Source organism: Eptatretus burgeri, chromosome 11 (assembly GCF_056783735.1).
Source record: "Eptatretus burgeri isolate ZD-2024b chromosome 11, Ebu_testis_v1, whole genome shotgun sequence".
Taxonomy (NCBI): domain Eukaryota; kingdom Metazoa; phylum Chordata; class Myxini; order Myxiniformes; family Myxinidae; genus Eptatretus; species Eptatretus burgeri.
This window is the reverse complement of record NC_140971.1, coordinates 76,392,462-76,409,961: the sequence shown is the minus strand read 5'-3', so window position 1 is coordinate 76,409,961 and position 17,500 is coordinate 76,392,462. Positions and strand designations below refer to the sequence as shown.

The window sequence follows — 17,500 nt, the reverse complement described above, 5'->3', positions numbered from 1 at the left end:
TTTGCACACCTGACGATGAACACAACAAGTTAGCTGCCATTTTGAATGGTGTAAGGGTGTCCCTCAGGGGTCTGTACATCGTTCCATCAATATTCTTACCCACCTCACTTTTTATCAATGAACTGCATTGATTTCAATGTTTATAACTTCTTCAGCTCGTATGCTTCGCATGTTACCAACCTGTTGCAGAAACACCTGACAATGATGAGACGAGTTTGCGTTCTCTTTCCATCCGTGATATTTTGATAACTTTTTTTACTTCTCTTCAATCCGCTTTTATGGGATGTTTAAAGTAACCATAGTTGTTTTCTTTATCTTGGATATGAAAGAAGGAGTTTATTAATGTTAAAAATAAACAAAATTAATTGTGCACAGGGCAGTAAGTAATGAACTGTTCCCTTTACAGGTGTTTGCTTTCTTTTGCCTCTGCTGCGTTGTATCTGAGCAACAGAAGTGTTGAACACTGATAATCGTGGCGGTTTGTGTAACTTAGCATAATGATCCAGCCGCTGGGAATGCCCATAATGTGGATCTCTTTCCACCCACCTCCCCCCACCAATCTCCCCGAAACCCCTGCCCCAGCTGAATGGCTGCCGTGCCATGTTCCAATCCCAGGCCAGGTTTATGAGGATGTAATGTGGATGGACAAGCACTTGTTTAGTTCAATTAGCTCATTTCCAGGCAGTTTTCCAATGGGGAGTAATTATAATTATGATTACAATTTCACCGCCTTGCATCCCTAAGGCTATGGGAATCGCTACGGACCACTGATTCTGGTCTTTGCTGTAAACACAGCCACTGCTGCACGTACTCCTCAATTTTCCTGCCTCTGCCCTTACCCCAGCTGTCTCTCTAAGACTTCCCTTCCCCCATTCCATGAGCTTAACCTCATTATCTGACGCTGTGCCAGCCATAACTCCAACCTTAACCTTCTCACGCCTGCCATGACTCCTCCTTGGCAGGGCTTTGGAGAACCTGGCGGTGAGCATTGGCTCGGTAACGAACCTGTGCACCAGCTGAGCCGAACGCGTCCTCAGCAGCTGCGTGTGGAGCTGAGTGACTGGGCCGGTTCACGTGCTTTCTCTCTGTACGACCGCTTTGGCCTGGCCAGCGAGCGACTCAACTACAGGTAAGCCTGAGAAGAAGCCTCCACAGCAGATATACATGTTACATTCCAATCATCACTACACACCGGTATGTTAGGAGCAAATCATGGACACGTATCACTTCCCTGTTTATCGTGGTCTTTCCACTAAATGATCAATCCATTATGATGCCACCGAGGAAGATGCATTGGGCTATGCAAATAATTCATCCGCTTCTTTTATTTCCTGTTACGTGATGTCATTCAGGATGTCGGTTCCATTGCAAGCTTGCGTTTTAATCGTGTATTTTTTCCTCGATGATAATATGATTCAAGAAGAAACAGCCATCATGAACTTGTATGACCATGACGTTTGGTCGTAGGGCCAAGGAGCGTGCGGACAGCTATGACAAGCGTTGCGTGACCGTGTGTTTTGGTGTTTAGGATGAAGTACATGTGACTAGCTTTGTCCTCATGTTTGGGGTTTTCTTTAAAATACTTTTTCTGTAAAAAGGTGTTTCTCCATAGAAACATAAAATATAGTTTTTTGAAATAATCAAATAAAACACATTGAGGCTTTTTGAGACATGATGCTTGTGTTAATGTGTTTATTGTATGGCCATGCATTCCAGCCTTAGGGTCAAAGTGCATTGTGTTGTTTGGATAATTGTGTTGTTTGTATAAGCTTAACACGTACTTTGGTGAAGGGTTCAAAGTAATTGCGTTTAGCTTTGATGTAATGATTTGACTTATTTGGGGTTTTTTTTTCCTTTCATTTTGAGATAAATAGATGTTTCTCAACACTGATGCAGCAGTCGCATCTGTTGCTTGTTTAATCATACATTTTGATGGGTTATTGTGTATTATCTTAGGGACAGGGTGAATGAGTTATTGTGTATGATCTGAGGAACAGGATATATAGGTTATTTTGTTTGACATTAGGGCCAGGGTGTATGGGTATTTTGTTTGACCTTAGGGCCAGGGAGAATAGGTTATTTTGTTTAACCTCTGGGCCAGGGTGTATCGATAATTTTGTATGACCTTCAGGCCAGGATCTGTCAGTTATTTTGTTTATCCTGAGGGCCAGGATCTATAGGTTATTTTGTATGACCTGAGAGCCAGGGTGTATGGATTATTTTGTATGACCTTTGGGCCAGATCTTGAGGTTATTGTGTATGACCTTAGGGCCAGGATGTATGGCATATTTTGTATGTCCTTAGGGTGAGGATGTATAGGTTATTTTGTATGTCCTTAGGGCCAGGGTGTATGGGTTATTTTGTATGTCCTTAGGGCCAGGGTGTATGGGTTATTTTGTATGACCTTAGGGCCAGGATGTATAGCTTATTTTTTCTGTCCTTAGGGCCAGATCTATAGGTTATTGTGTATGACCTTAGGACCAGGATGTATGGCATATTTTGTATGTCCTTAGGGCCAGGATGTATAGGTTATTTTGTATGTCCTTAGGGTGAGGATGTATAGGTTATTTTGTATGTCCTTAGGGCCAGGGTGTATGGGTTATTTTGTATGACCTTAGGGCCAGGATGTATGGCTTATTTTGTATGTCCTTAGGGTGAGGATGTATAGGTTATTTTGTTTGTCCTTAGGGCCAGGGTGTATCGATGATTTTGTATGACCTTCAGGCCATGAACTGTCAGTTATTTTGTTTGTCCTTCGGGCCAGCATGTATAGGTTATTTTGTATGACCTTAGGGCCAGGGTGTGTAGGTTATTTTGTATGACCTTAGGGCCAGGGTGTGTAGGTTATTTTGTATGACCTTAGGGCCAGGGTGTGTAGGTTATTTTGTATGACCTTAGGGCCAGGGTGTATATGTTATTGTGCATGACCTTTGGGCCAGGGTGTATGGGTTATTTTTTTTAAACCTAAGGGCCAGCGTGTATAGGTTTTTTTTAACCTAAGGGCCAGCGTGTATAGGTTAATTTGTATGATCTTAGGGACAGGATGTATAGGTTATTTTGTTAGATCTTAGGCCCAGGGTGTATGTTATTTTGTATGACCTTAGGGCCAGCATGTGTAGGTTATTTTGTGTGACCTTTGGGCCAGGATGTATTGATGATTTTGTATGATATTCGGGTCAGGGTGTACAGGTTATTTTGTATGACCTGAGAGCCAGGGTGTATGGATTATTGTGTATGACCTTCAGGCCAGGATGTATAGGTTATTTTGTATGACCTTAGAGCCAGGGTGTGTCGGTTATTGTGCATGACCTTTGGGCCAGGGTGTATGGGTTTTTTTTAACCTAAGGGCCAGCATGTATAGGTTTTTTTTTTTAACCTAAGGGCCAAGGTGTATGGGTTATTTTTTTAACCTAAGGGCCAGCGTGTATAGGTTTTTTTTAACCTAAGTCCTAGCGTGTATAGGTTATTTTGTATGACCTTCGGCCCAGGGTGTGTAGGTTATTTTGTATGACCTTAGGGCAAGGTTGTGGAGGTTATTTTATATGACTGACCATGCTTTTTGGCGCAAGGCTAAGGTTCCTGTGTCATGCTTTGAAAAGCTATTTGTGGCTTGGCATGACCATGTCCATTGATCTTTGGGCTCAATTTCATGAATTCAGGTTTGTCACAGTTTATTTTACCTTTTCCATCTTTTTTACATAAAAATGTTTCTCAATACAGAACGCATATCCAAGACTACTACTGAAATATTCAGGCTTGTCTACGTACTTTTAGGGATTGTTTACTTTGGTAATCTCGCAAATATCTCTGCTCCATCAGGATATGGCGACTAATGGCAGGGAAGTAGTTGTAGAAACTGCAGGCTTGTTTAAATCCCTCACTCTGAGTTTGTTTGTCCTCTTTCTCAATAGCTTCACACTTATAATTGTTTTTACATAATCCCAACACAGGAAAATACTTCCTCACAAACTATATACGGTTGTACATTTTAAAAATAGAGCGTGGACGTTTCTCAGACCTTTCTGAGTATCTCGTTCTGACTTCTGAGAACGTTTTTATCCCTCCACTTGTGACTTCGTTTCTTTCCAAGCCTTCTTCCCTTCTTCGAACAGTCAGCAACATTTTAACAAAAACCTCATTCTGAGAAAATGACACCTGCAAAATACGTTTGTTTTGGACGTTTCGAGCAGCAAAGATTATGTTCACAAAAGCTTTTTAAAAACGTTTTTCACGGCATGGGAATAAAAACCTTTCTCAGCCGCTAAATAGACTTGTCAATCAAGTCATTCAGCTGCTATTTGGAAGGAAGGAATCCGTAATGTTAATATTGGCTTCTGCAGGGAAGCTTGAGAGTGTTTTGCTCTTACTCCCATTTTCATTGTCACGATTAGAGAACCCAAGTGTTTAGCTCTGAATATAATCTGCCTTCCGATTAATCCTCGAAAGCCTCCGATACGTACGTGCGACCATAACACTCTCGTCATGCCAATCTTTAATCCATGCACCGACTTTTTTGAGTACCCACTATGTTGGCACTCCACTCAAACACTGACGAGTGAATACTTCTCCAGAAGGTTCTCAGTCGCTGCAGTCACAGTCATGGAACCATTGTCCTAGTATCACTCACCACATCCCAGTGGAACAGGGAGACGGTAACGACCGCAGTCAAGCAATTCTGTGGACCATGAAGCAGGATTTTGGAATTGAATAGGGATACCGGCACACGATGTCCGACTGCGCTGAGAGATCTGTAAAGAGTAGGTGAGCTATCGCCGGCACCCTGGCCAAATTCCAAATTCTCGCTCTGACCAACGGGGGGGGGGGGGGGGCACTGACTCGGCGGCACAGCTGTGCCTCCAGCAACAAATGATGCTGCCTGCAGCTATGTGCTGCAGAGGAAAGAATAAGAAGAGCAATCTTTAACGCTCACAAAAACCAAATGCGAGCAAAGGCAACGGTCGACTACGTGTCCCCTCTGGCATATCCTACGACGCCACAACCAACCTGCAGAAACACCAGGATGGTGTTTTAAACTCACATCCACCCTCATTAAGAAATGAAACCCAAACTGCAGACCATTCGTCAGTCTTTCTTGACACGCGTTCTGCTGTCAGTCTTTACACACATCAGCTGGCATCCAACAAGTGAGCTCACACAAACTTTAATGTATCCTTTGAATTAATTGGCATTTTAAACTTGCCAGGGGATTGTTTTATTTATTTCTGTCAGCAGGGCTTCACCCGAGCAGGATGCCAAATGTTTGATCAATCTCCCCAAAACAAATGCCATTTGTTTCACGCTCATCACAACGTCGGTTTCTAATGACACAGTGGACATCGCAGGAACACAATAACCCTGGAGAGAATTGACTCACACCTAAAAAATAAAATAAAAAGCCTTCTGGGTTTTCTCAGCACTAACAATCTGTATGCGCTGTGTTAGCTGTTCGGGTGGCGCCTCCAGGCATGCTCGTCTGAGCTAAGTAGTTGTGTCATTCAGCAGGGCTACACAGACTACATCGTTTTTCCTCTCCATCAAGAGCACAGTCAAAGTAGTGGATAACACAACCATAAATACTCATGTACAACTTGTTTGATGTCGTGCAGTGTGTCTTATGGACAGTCTGATTGGGTATTACAGTTACATGAGGTACCTGTGCACTTACCTTGAAGCTGTCTAGTCCTGGTTCGATTCTCGACCTGACTATAAACTGTCGGATTTGTGCTTCGCAGGCAGGGTGCCGCCCTTCCGCTGGACAGGAAACTGGGTGTCTGCATTCATTGATTGGTGGAATTGAAGTTTACATGGTGACTTTGGTGAATTGTAGGCTAGTTATATGCCTGGTGTTGGCTTAATGGTTAAGGTAGTGGGCTTGGGATCCGAGGGTCCTGAGTTCAAATCCCGCTCAGCTGTTGAATTAACACCAGGTGGGGTTGACTCTGCCTGTCATCCTTCCGAGGTCGGCAAAATGAGTGCCAGCATGCTGGTATACTGTGTCGGAGTGGCGACCCATCCAGGATTGTTCCCAATAGCCAAGGAGACTGCTTCGGCGGCACCAACGCTCTGCACAGAGTATGGTCCTAATGGATGGATGGTTGGCTTAATGGTTATGTTGGTGGGCTTGGGATCCTAGGGTCCTGAGTTCAAATCCTGCTTGGCTGTTGAATTAATACCAGGTGGGGTTGACTCAGCCTGTCATCCTTTCGAGGTTCACAAGATCAGTACCAGCTTGCTGGTATCCTGTGTCGGAGTGGTGACCCATCCAGGATTGTGCCCAATAGCCAAGGAGACTGCTAAGGCAGCACCAACGCTCTGCATAGAGCATGGTCCGATGGATGGATGGAGGTGAGTTATCTTTGGAACCAGGGAAGAAATGACAAATTCATACCGAGATCACTTTTAGTCGAATGTCAGCCCTGGCCAGCTGGTTTGTCAACGACTTGGGCCAAAAACTTTCCCTAGGTGACCCCACAATGAGGTGGTAATAATTGAGGCCGTCACAGTTGTAGTAGTAGTTGTAGTAGTATTCAGAGTAGTGTATTATATGAATGCAGATCAAATTACGATACATTTATTTCAACATTCCTTTTGCTTTCGGATCAAACAAGTTCAACTTTACTAGAACAATGGTTACTACCTGCGCCACTGAAGGTGGATGGCAGCGATGTTCTCACCTTTATTTGTTTGTTTGCCTGTTTGTTACTTGCAAAAATCGAGGATTATTTCAAAGTATATTGGTTGGTTGCATGTGCCATTCTGTTTGTTTGTTTTTATGTTTATCGCCTCGAGGTCACAATTTAAAACGATCTTCACGAAACTTCACAACATGGTAGAGTTCGTCGTAAGCAAGAGTCGATTGTTTTTGAGGTCAAAAGGTCAACCAACATCGGCCAAAGGTCAACAAGTTAGGTGGTATATCTAGAATGCTCAATTTTCATCCGATAAACTTGAAATTTGAAGAGTATTTATATTTCAGGTCACTGAATTCAACGACTCAATTATTTTGATGTCCTCATCGGCCAAAAGGTCAACATCGGCCAATTTATAAAATTATCAATTTTCATCCAATTGACTTGAAATTTTAAGAGGAGTTGCATATTTGGTTAATGAATTCAACCTCCTATTTTGTTTAGGTCAACTTAGACAAAAAGATCAACATTCGGTGTTTGCATCTAAATCTTGTGTCCAAAACACATCGCTTTCTGTACCAACCTTACCCAGTCGCACCCAACTGTCGTTGGACTCTGTGTCCTTTTCTTCTGAGAAAGTGGAGAGCTTGCTGTCAAACCTCGACTCAGATTCTGCAACCGGTCCACACGGCATCAGCCCACGTGTCCTAAAAACCTGCTCTGCTGCTCTTGCTCACCCTCTCTCTGTTCTATTCACCCTCTCATTTGCTCAAGGTCATCTGCCATATGCTTAGAAATCAGCAAACATTACTGCCCTGCATAAAAAGGTGCAAAAACACATTCCTGCAACTACAGACCAATCAGCCTTCTCCCAATCATTGGCAAGGTTATGGAATCAATCATCACTTCAGACATTAAATCCTTCCTCTTCTCCAATGGTTTTATTTCCGATCATCAATTGGGTTTCACACCAGGTCACTCTACCCTGGATATGCTGCTTCTGCTCTCCCAACAATGGATGGAGGTCCTCAATGCCAGACATGAAATCAGAGCCATATCTCAAGACATATCACATGCTTTTTACATGGTCTGGCACGCTCCCCTGATCACCATACTCACTTCCTATGGTATCCAAGGCCATCTCCAGTCACGGCTCGCAAACTTTCTCCCCTGTCGCAGCCAACGTGTGGCCCTAAATGGAGTTCTTTCATTCCCTCTTCCTGTCCAGGCTGGAGTGCCTCAAGGCAGCGTTCTGGGCCCTTTTTTCCTGGTTTTCATCAATGATCTCTCCGACTCTCTGAAAAATCCTCTTTATCTCTTTGCTGATCACTCCACCCTCTGTCGTACCATGTGTCATCCCTCAGACCGACAAGCAGCAGCTTCTTTTCTCTCTGCAGATATGGCTAAAATCACAAACTGGTCCAACATGTGGAACATGCCTTTCAATCCTTCCGGGTCTCAAGCTTCTGGGTCTCACTATCTGCCATGACCTTTCCTGGGAAAGCCACATTTCAAACTTCGCCTCCAAAGCCAGTCACCGACTGGGAATCCTCCATCGTGCAAGGTCCTTCCTCGGCCCACCTGAGCTCCTGACCACCTACAAAGCTTTTGTACACAGCCTGATGGAGTACTGCTCTCCCCTCTGGGCTGGTGCTCCTGCCTCCCACCTTTCTCGGCTTCACGCTGTAGAAACCAAGGCATTTCGGATCATTGGCATCTCCCGCAATGAGGCTGAGTCTTGGGGCCTCTCACTCAATCACCGCAGGTTGGTCGGTGGTCTTTCTGTCTTCTACCATCTCCTCTCCAGCCTCACCCCTCCCCCCTGCTCTCTCTGCAATTTGTCCCCACCACATTTCCGCAGGGCGCTCAAGGTCCGCCAACAACCCCCTTCTGGTAAAACTACCAAAATCACGAATCACTGCTCACCTTCACTCTTTCATTCCTCTTTTTTCCCGCCTTTGGAATAAACTCCATCACTCTATTCATTCCCATTCTTCCCTCCAGGCCTTCAAAACAGCTGTTCACCACCACCTCTTATCATCCCGCATCCAAATCCTCGATCTTTTCTACCCCCGATAATCCACCCAAGCCCACCTCCTTCAAATTCCCTGCTTTCCTTCCTGAAGGTCCCCATGTTCCCCGTCCCATCCCTCTCCCTTCCACAGATCTCCAAATGTCTTTGTTCCCCACTATTTTGTCCTTCCCACTCCCTCCCCTCCTGTCTCATGCCCCCCTTGATGTGCGTTGTGTGTTAGCTCTCATACGAGCCTCGACAAGGTATACAACAACAACAACAACAACAAAAAATCCTGACAAATCTCACACTCTCACTATGTCTCTCCGAAAGGACAGTTTGGACCCTCCCCCCCCCCACCCCCATCTACTTTGTCAACAATCCTCTGCAAGAAGTCCTTTCATTTAAGTTTCTGTGTCTCACTAGCTGCCATGATGTTTCCTGGGAAATCCATATTTCCAACCTGGCCTCAAAAGTCCGTCGCTGACTTGAAATTCTCCCTCGTACAAAGTCCTTCCTCGGCAAACCTGAGCTCCTGATCACGTACAAAGCTTTCATCCACAGCCTGATGGAGTACTGCTCTCTGGGCTGGTGCTCCTGCTTCTCACCTTTCTCGGCTTCACGCTGTGGAAACCAAGGTATTTCGGATCATTGGTATCTCCTGTGGTGAGGCTGAGTCTTTGGGCCTCTCACTCTCTCACCGCAGGCAGGTCGGTGGTCTTTCTCTCTTCTACCATCTCATCTTCAGTCTGCCCTCCCCCCCCCCTGCTCTGTCTGTTTTATGTCCCCACCATATTTCTGCAGTGCGCTCAATGTCCGCTACATCCCCCTTCTGCTAAAACTATGAAAATCACGAATCACTGCTCACCTTCACTCTTTCATTCCTCTTTTTCCCCACCTTTGGAATAAACTCCCACACTGTCTTCAATCCCATTCTTCCCTCCTGGACTTCAAAACAACAGTTCACCATTACCTCTTATCTTCCCCCATCCAAAACCTCGATCTTTTCTACCCCCGTTAATCCACCCCTAACCCACCTCCTTCAAATTCACTGCTTTCCTTCCTGAAAGTCCCAGTAATGTCCATCTTATATACCCCATGTTCCCCGCCCCATCCCTCTCCCTTCCACAGATCTCCTAATATCTCTGTTCCCCACTGTTTTGTCCTTCCCTCTCCCATGCCTCTTGTCTCATGCCCCCCTTGCTGTGTGTTGTGTGTAAGCTTTCATATGAGTCTCGACAAGGTATACAAAAATATAAAAATTAAAACAAAGGCCAAAGGTCAACAAGTTAGGTTGTCTTTCTAAAATCCTCAATTTTCATCCGATTGACTTGAAATTTGAAGCTGATTTATATTTCAGGTCGCTAAATTCAACGAGCCAATTATTTTTGAGGTCAACATCGACCAAAAAGTCAACATAAGTGAAAGGTCAACAACTTAGGTGGAATTATTAAAATCCTCAATTTTCATCCCATTGACTTGAAATTTGAAGAGGAGTTGCAGATCAGGTCACTGAATTCAACCAACAATTATATTTGAGGTCAACGTAGGCCAAAAGGTCAACATAGGCTGAATTTCTAAAATCCTCAATTTTCATCCAATTGACTTGGGATTTGAAGAGGAGTTCTATATTTGGTCATTGAATTCAACCAACAATTATTTTTGAGGTAAAATTTGTTTTATGGATTTCACAAGTATCGTGTTCTGCGTGACATATTTATTGTGTGTGTTTGTCAGTGTGTTTGGCTGTGAGTAGAATATCTCAAAAAGTTGTGGACAGATTCGGAAGAAACTTGGTGGACATGTTTGGGTGTGTGACAAGGACGAATTGGTTCGATTTTTATGAAGGTACGGATGCAGATCTGGCCTATCAGTGAGCTACAAAACCTAATCAGTTCAGTCTGGTGGAGGTATGCATTCCACTGAGTGCCATTCTCGTTTTCTGTATATTTTTCCTTTCGAGTTTGTCGGTCAACGTTTCGGACTAGTTAATCTGTCCAGAACTATGGATTGGTATGTAGTACCGGGTAAGTCTGTGTGAAAACAGCACACTTGTTTGGAAGCAGGACCTGCTGATCACGTGTCTCACGAATTGACGGTGTGGCTCACTATCTGAGGACGCGGTCTGCCCAATTTTCTTGGCAAAAGAAACAGACACATTTTTTCGTAATGATTCACCTGTCGACTGGCCAGTATGAAATATTTTCTTCTGAATGCCAAAATGTTTTCACAGATCAAAATTCTGGAGAAATGGTCCAGAATAGTTACTATGGATTATATAAGTGATTGTCGATGTGACCCCTGCTTTAGACACACACAAACAGCAGTTTGAAATCAATTTCTAAGCTGTCATTTGATACATGTCGAGCAGAGGGGATTCCTTCATGAAACTCCATATTTCATTCGGGACATGAAGCCCAGCTATCTTGTCTACAATGTGAATGTAAAAAGTCTCGTGGTATCTTTTGCCTGAGTAGGCTGGCTTTGTGCTAATAATCCAATCAATGTCTAAATTATTTGGAAGGGTGGAATGTAGGGCTTGTAAATTTCCTTAGACTGTTGCCTTGCCTCATTCATCTTGCCCTGTTTAGAATTTTTTGTCTATAACAGCTGCGGCAGCTCCACTGGGTGCCATATGTGAGCCTCCTACATGAGATCACACCACATTGCTTAGCATATATCCTTTCATTACTATGCCACAAATTGTGCAGGTCTCCTTGTATATTCTGCACCTGGTTCCAGTTTTGCACCGATTATGAGGGATGCAGCTATGCCACAGGTGTAGTGACCCCACCCCCCTCCTTTCTCTCCCCAAAAGACCATTGCAGGAATTTAGAATTTGGCCATGGTAGTGGAACATGATGGTCTAATTTACTTTTTGAAGGGTACCATGGGAACTTTAACGTCCAAAAGTAATTTCTAAAATAAGAGACACCCGGCTTAATGTTCTCTCCGAAGGATGGGATACTCAGCGCTGCAACTCCCTTGTATAGGAAGCACCATGGTGATACCTTTATAGCAGGGTACTGAATGGAACTCAGGCTAGAGACATCACAGGTGAGTACACGTCATCCGAACTACCCTGTCAGTCTCATGGTGTGCAATTATTTCATTACCTTGAGCAATCTCAGAACCTGAACTTTAACAACATTGTTTCACTTACCTCCGATGACATCAACATATTAATTAAACTATCATTGCAAAGTTATACCGATGCTTAGGAACATGTCATGCAGAATGACTTTTGATCTTGAGTCTTGCTCTTTGTATCTGTTCCACACCCCTTTTACAGGCTCATGATTAAAGGCTTCGGTGGAACAGCTGGTCGGTTTAGTAGTCTTGGCCAGAGCGGCCTAGATTTCAGCACACTGGACTCAGACCATGACAACTGTGCATGCCGCTGTTCTCTCATGGCCACCGGAGGTGAGATTATGGAACTTACTTCAGCAGTTTTTCAAAAATAAGTTGTGTGTGTGTGTGTGTGTGTGTGTGTGTGTGTGTGTGTATATATATATATATATATATATATATATATATATATATATATATATATATATATATATATATATATATATATATATATATATATATATATACACATTATACATGTTGTCCACATTCCTTTGGCCATGTAGTGTGTGTATACCACTTCTAATTAGTGGATTCGGCTATTTCAGCCACACCCATTGCTGACAGGTGTATAAAATCAAGCACACAGCCATGCAATCTCCGTGGACAAACATTGCCAGTAGAATGAGCCGGACTGAAGAGCTCAGTGACTTTCAACGTGGCACCGTCACAGGATGCCACCTTTCCAACAAGTCACTTCATCAAATTTCTGCCCTGATAGAGCTGCCCAGGTTAACTGTAAGTGCTGTTATTATGAAGTGGAAACGTCTAGGAGCAACAACAGCTCAGCCACGAAGTGGTAGGCCACACAAGCTCACACTGGGATCGCTGAGTGCTGAAGCACATCATGCGGAAAATTCATCTGCTGGCGGTTGCACACTCACGACTGAGTTCCAAACTGACTCTGCAAGCAGCATCAGCACAATGACTGTTTGTTGAGAGCATCATGAAATGGGTTTCCAGGCCGAGTAGCCGCACGCAAGCCTAAGATCACCATGCACAATGCCAGGCGTCGGCTGGAGTGGTGTAAAGTTCACCACCATTGGTCTCTGGAGCAGTGAAAATGCATTCTCTGGAGTGATGAATCACGCTTCACCGTCTGGCAGTCCGACGGACAAATCTAAGTTTGGCGGATGCCAGGGGAACGCTACCTGCTCCAATGCAAAGTGTCAACTGTAAAGTTTGGTGGAGGAGGAATGATGGTCTGGGACTGTTTTTCATTGTTCACGCTCGGCCCCTTAGTTGCACTGAAGGGAAATCTTAACACTACAGCATACAATGATATTTTAGACGATTCTGTGCTTCAAACTTTGTGGCAACAGTTTGTGGAAGGCCCTTTCCTGTTTCAGCATGACAATGCCCCTGTGCATAAAGCGAGGTCCATATAGAAATGGTTTGTCGAGATCGATGTGGAAGAACTTGACTCGCCTGCACAGAGCCCTGACCTCAACCCCATCGAACACCTTTGGGATGAATTGGAACGCCGACTGCGAGGCAGACCGAATCGCCCAGCATCAGTGCCTGGCCTCACTAATGCTCTTGTGGCTGAATGGAAGCAAATCCCCACAGCAATGTTCCAACATCTCGTGGAAAGCCTTGCCAGAAGAGAGGAGGCTGTTTTAGCAGCAAGGGAGGGGGGGAGCGGAGACCAACTCCATGTTAATGCCCATGATTTTGGAATGAGATGTTGGACAAGTAGGTGTCCACATACTTTTGGCCATGTAGTGGTACACACACACACACACACACACACACACACACACACACACACACACACACACACACACACACACACACACACACACACACACACACGTGGTTTGAGTGAAAGATACACCCTGATTCCATGCTCCCAACACTAATGGGCAATTCTTCAGCAGAATATTGCTCATAATTATGTGGCAGTCCTCTGTAACATGTGCGATCACTCCATCGATGTTTGTAGATGGCCTGTCACAAGGCTGTTTATTTCGGCCTGATTTAAACCACTCACCAAAAGAGGGCACTTGCATTCCCGCTGCTTATGGCAGAGCCAAGCGAGCACAGGCAGGGGAGATCTTACTTGTACTTTCGGACTGAATAGACCCAGCAGATGCAAAGTACATGAAAAAGCAAAAACTTCTGAGCCCCGTCTAAAGGTCGAAGGACAATTGGCCTTTTAGATTGCTTTGAGGTTGCTTCATGGTGGCAATGAAAAAATACACTTCAGTAATATCGATAAAAGTTAAATAACAAAGCATAATAAAGAAATTAAAATGTAGTATTACAACCACAAAAGTGGTTTCTATTTGAAGATTAATGACAATGGGAAGACTGTCCACCTCTTAGCAAACAGCCCTCGTAACCTGAGGATAATCAATCCATCATAACGGAAGTACATGAGAAGTGACCTGGGATATTAATCCACTGGATGTTCGGTGGAAATTCACATATTATTGTAAATGTATAAAAAGTAATTTAGCTTTATTTACCAACAGATGAAAAACGTGTGATGTTGGGTGCTCATGACATACCCACTTTTTTTTTGTTTTCAATATATTAAGCATTTAAGCCTGGTGTTGGCTTCGTGGTTAGGGTGGTGGCTTGGGATCCCAGGGTCCTGAGTTCAAGCCCCGTTGGCTGCTGAATTAACACCAGGGGGTTGACTCAGCCTGTCATCCTTCAGAGGTCGTCGAAATGAGTACCAGTGTACTGGTCCCGGTGTATGCCCCGGTTAGAATAGGTGTACCATATCCCTGTGTGTCGTAAGAGGCGACCAGGGTTGGCGTCAGGAAGGGCATCCGGCCATAAAACATTGCCTCAAGAAAAAGCCCAACCCCTGCACAGCAGGGAAAAATGGCTGTAAAAACGGTCATTTAATATATTAAGCATTTCTTAAAACCACATGAGTTGAACTCTTTCATAAAGAGTTCACTCATTCCTGGCTTGATGACACCCTAATCGAACTATGGTTTTAAGGCGTACGTTTTGCACGTCGTAGCATCCTTGCCGAACAGTGTTGCCAATCTGCAATGAATTTTGGGGGAAATGTAACCTCTTCGGTGGTCCAAAGCACCTTTTCACTGAGGCTCCCTTGGGGCACTTACACAGTCGGCCGCCATTTTGCTTTGAGTACACATTGGTACAACTGGAGGTGTTTTTGCAAGTAAGTCATCCAGCAGACGACTGCTATCATGTGTATGTGCCAAATTTATAGATGATTTGTGGTCCACATGTAACTATTTAAAAGTATAAATTTTACAAGAACTTACCCTCATAATACACTAAACAACAAATACAGTCCATCAAAGATTAAATACTTCACGGAAACAGGTAGTTGACCCAGAAATGGAACTGTAGCGAAACAAAAACGGAAGGTAACTCACCTTCCAAGTCTGTTTGCCTGGCTACCTGCCCGCTGCTGAACTTGGCCAAGCCAGTTCCACAGGGGCAGGCAAGAAAGGCCAGGATGAATGGAGAAGCTGACCGAGCAGAAAACACATCTATTAAGAGTCAGGCGCAATGTGTCATGTGTACATTTTAATTAAAGAGTGGCCTTGCTGTGCCAGTTCAGAACTAGGCCCAAGTCACAGCACACGAATGTCTGCTTCGTCCTTCCATAACAAATGGGTCGCAGTGCTTGCTCGCGCTAAGACAGCAAGCCGATAAAGCACATCAGATGTGCGCAGCACGGGTGTTCCTCTGGTGTCAGAGATTGTACTTGGCTCCATGTGTTAGAATGTTGGAGTTGTGCCAGGTTTGGGATCTAATTGCAATTCCTCGAAGTGACCAATCACAAACTTTGGTGACACTTAGCAAGGGCACAAAAACGATATCGGCAGCAACTCGTGCTGTCCAAGTGGCATTTGTGTTCTCAAAGTTGGGATTCTCAGGTGTAGAAGTGCCTTGTGTTAAAAGCGACAGGTGAGAAACAATGCGAAACGTCCTTCGCCTATTGTTGGGATCATGAAACAAGGTTGAGGCCGAGGCACATTGCACAGTATTCTTCTTGGAAAGCTGGAATGCATGCTACGACTTCTGAAAAGGAATTCTTTAGTTTTACCATGGAATGACAACAGCATGTGTACGTTTGTCTGCCATTGGTTGATATTGCTCACCCTTAATTGGATATGCAAAGAAAGAGCCTGGGTCGTGTGTGTATAGATTTTCTCTTTTTTACATTAATGCAAGGCCTGTCGTACAGGATGGTGTAAAAGTGCAACACTTTATACCTTCGAGATCTCTCATCTAGGTTTGATTCCTGACCTGACTATAAGCTGTCAGAATGGTGCTTTGCATGTCAGGTGTTGCATCACAAGGTGCACCATCCCTCGGATAGACGTGAAGCCGGGTGTTCCGTCTGATAGGATTAGTTGAAGAACATTAAAGATCCCATGGTGTGTTTGAAGAAGAGCTATAGATGAGCTATCGCCACGCAATGAATAACCTAGAGAGTTTCTAGAACACCTTACCCTGCGCAATCTTGAGAGAAAAGGGAATGGGAAGGGTCTTTTAAACTCTTAGTTATTGGGCCGCCATTTTGTTTGAATCTCGATATTCCCCAACACTGAGAGTGCGAACAGAAAATTTCATTGGTGGAAATTGTGTAAAATGACGTAATATTATGTCCAAGTACTGCAAAACGGAAGGTTTTTGAAAGTGCCAAAAAGTCTATTTGTATTCTAGTGTTCAAGTATATCATTCAATTTAAATAAAATAAAAAATTTAAAGGCTGTAGGGAAAGAAAAAAAATTGAAAGTTTATTGCTTTTGATGCAGCATCTTTTACACCACCTTATTTATCATGTTACATTAATTAATTCATGGCTCTTGTTTGTGTCCTTTATGAAGTCACTAAAAATAGTAAGTTTCCTGTTCGGAATGATTTTCAATTTTGTTTGACTGCCAGACAGACAGAGTAATAAAGTTACCTTACTCTTCTCTGCACATGTGAGATCAGAATGAGATTCCATACAATTTGCCAAATTCAGAGCCAAAGTACTGATAAACTGCAGGTTCGTGTTCCGATTCATGTTCCGCTTCGTGTTCTGCAGTGTTCAATATGTAACGTTCCATTGAAATTAAGTACCTCTTGATCATAAACTGATGTCTGTAGACATACATACAGACAGACAGACAAAGTGAGCCAATTGCTTACCCAGCTTTTTGCTTCGTACACGCGGTGTCATTCTAAATTCCTGCCTAAATCGCTTTCACTGGAATGTCAGGTCGGGCCAATCAGTTCGTGAAAGCCTCTCCAAAAACATCCCCGGCCTCCATACAAGAAGGTTGGAATAATTGAAGCCTTAAATAAGAAGTATTCGGAGTAGAAGTAGTCGGAGTAGTAGGAGTAGTAGAAGATGAATCAAATATTCTAAGGCTTGTAGTGGAGCTCATACATAAATCACATGAAGGACAAAGATATAAGGAGGCAACAGTGTATTTTTACATGAAATTACTGCACAACAGATAACACACATGGCACAAGAGATATGGTATTTGAACCTGGGTTTGTTTGAATCATGAGCTAGGGATTCAGATGTGAACGCTAACGTGCCAACCCCGGTATTGCTAGACCCTTTAAAAATAGGGAATAAAACCGTTCGAAGTGATTGTTTTGGCATTACTAATGGGATTTGAAACCCTTTACACCCCCACTATGTGGTGTTCTTTGTTATACACTGTACTCTGATCGGATTTCTTCCCTTCCTATTTTTACAGTTCCGAAAGCAGGCTTTTGCAAGCCTTCC

General features: G+C 43.8%; 1 protein-coding gene across 3 annotated transcripts in view; it reads left to right on the top strand.

The window, feature by feature from the left end:
• LOC147017419 (angiopoietin-2-like) overlaps positions 1–17,500 on the top strand; it is a 280,361-nt gene that overhangs the window by 255,593 nt on the left and 7,268 nt on the right. For all 3 annotated transcript variants that reach the window (XM_085847066.1, XM_085847065.1, XM_085847064.1), the window contains 2 exons: positions 963–1,129; positions 11,936–12,066. In XM_085847066.1, coding sequence (XP_085703192.1) covers positions 963–1,129; positions 11,936–12,066 — 298 coding nt within the window. The remainder of the gene's footprint in view (positions 1–962; positions 1,130–11,935; positions 12,067–17,500) is intronic.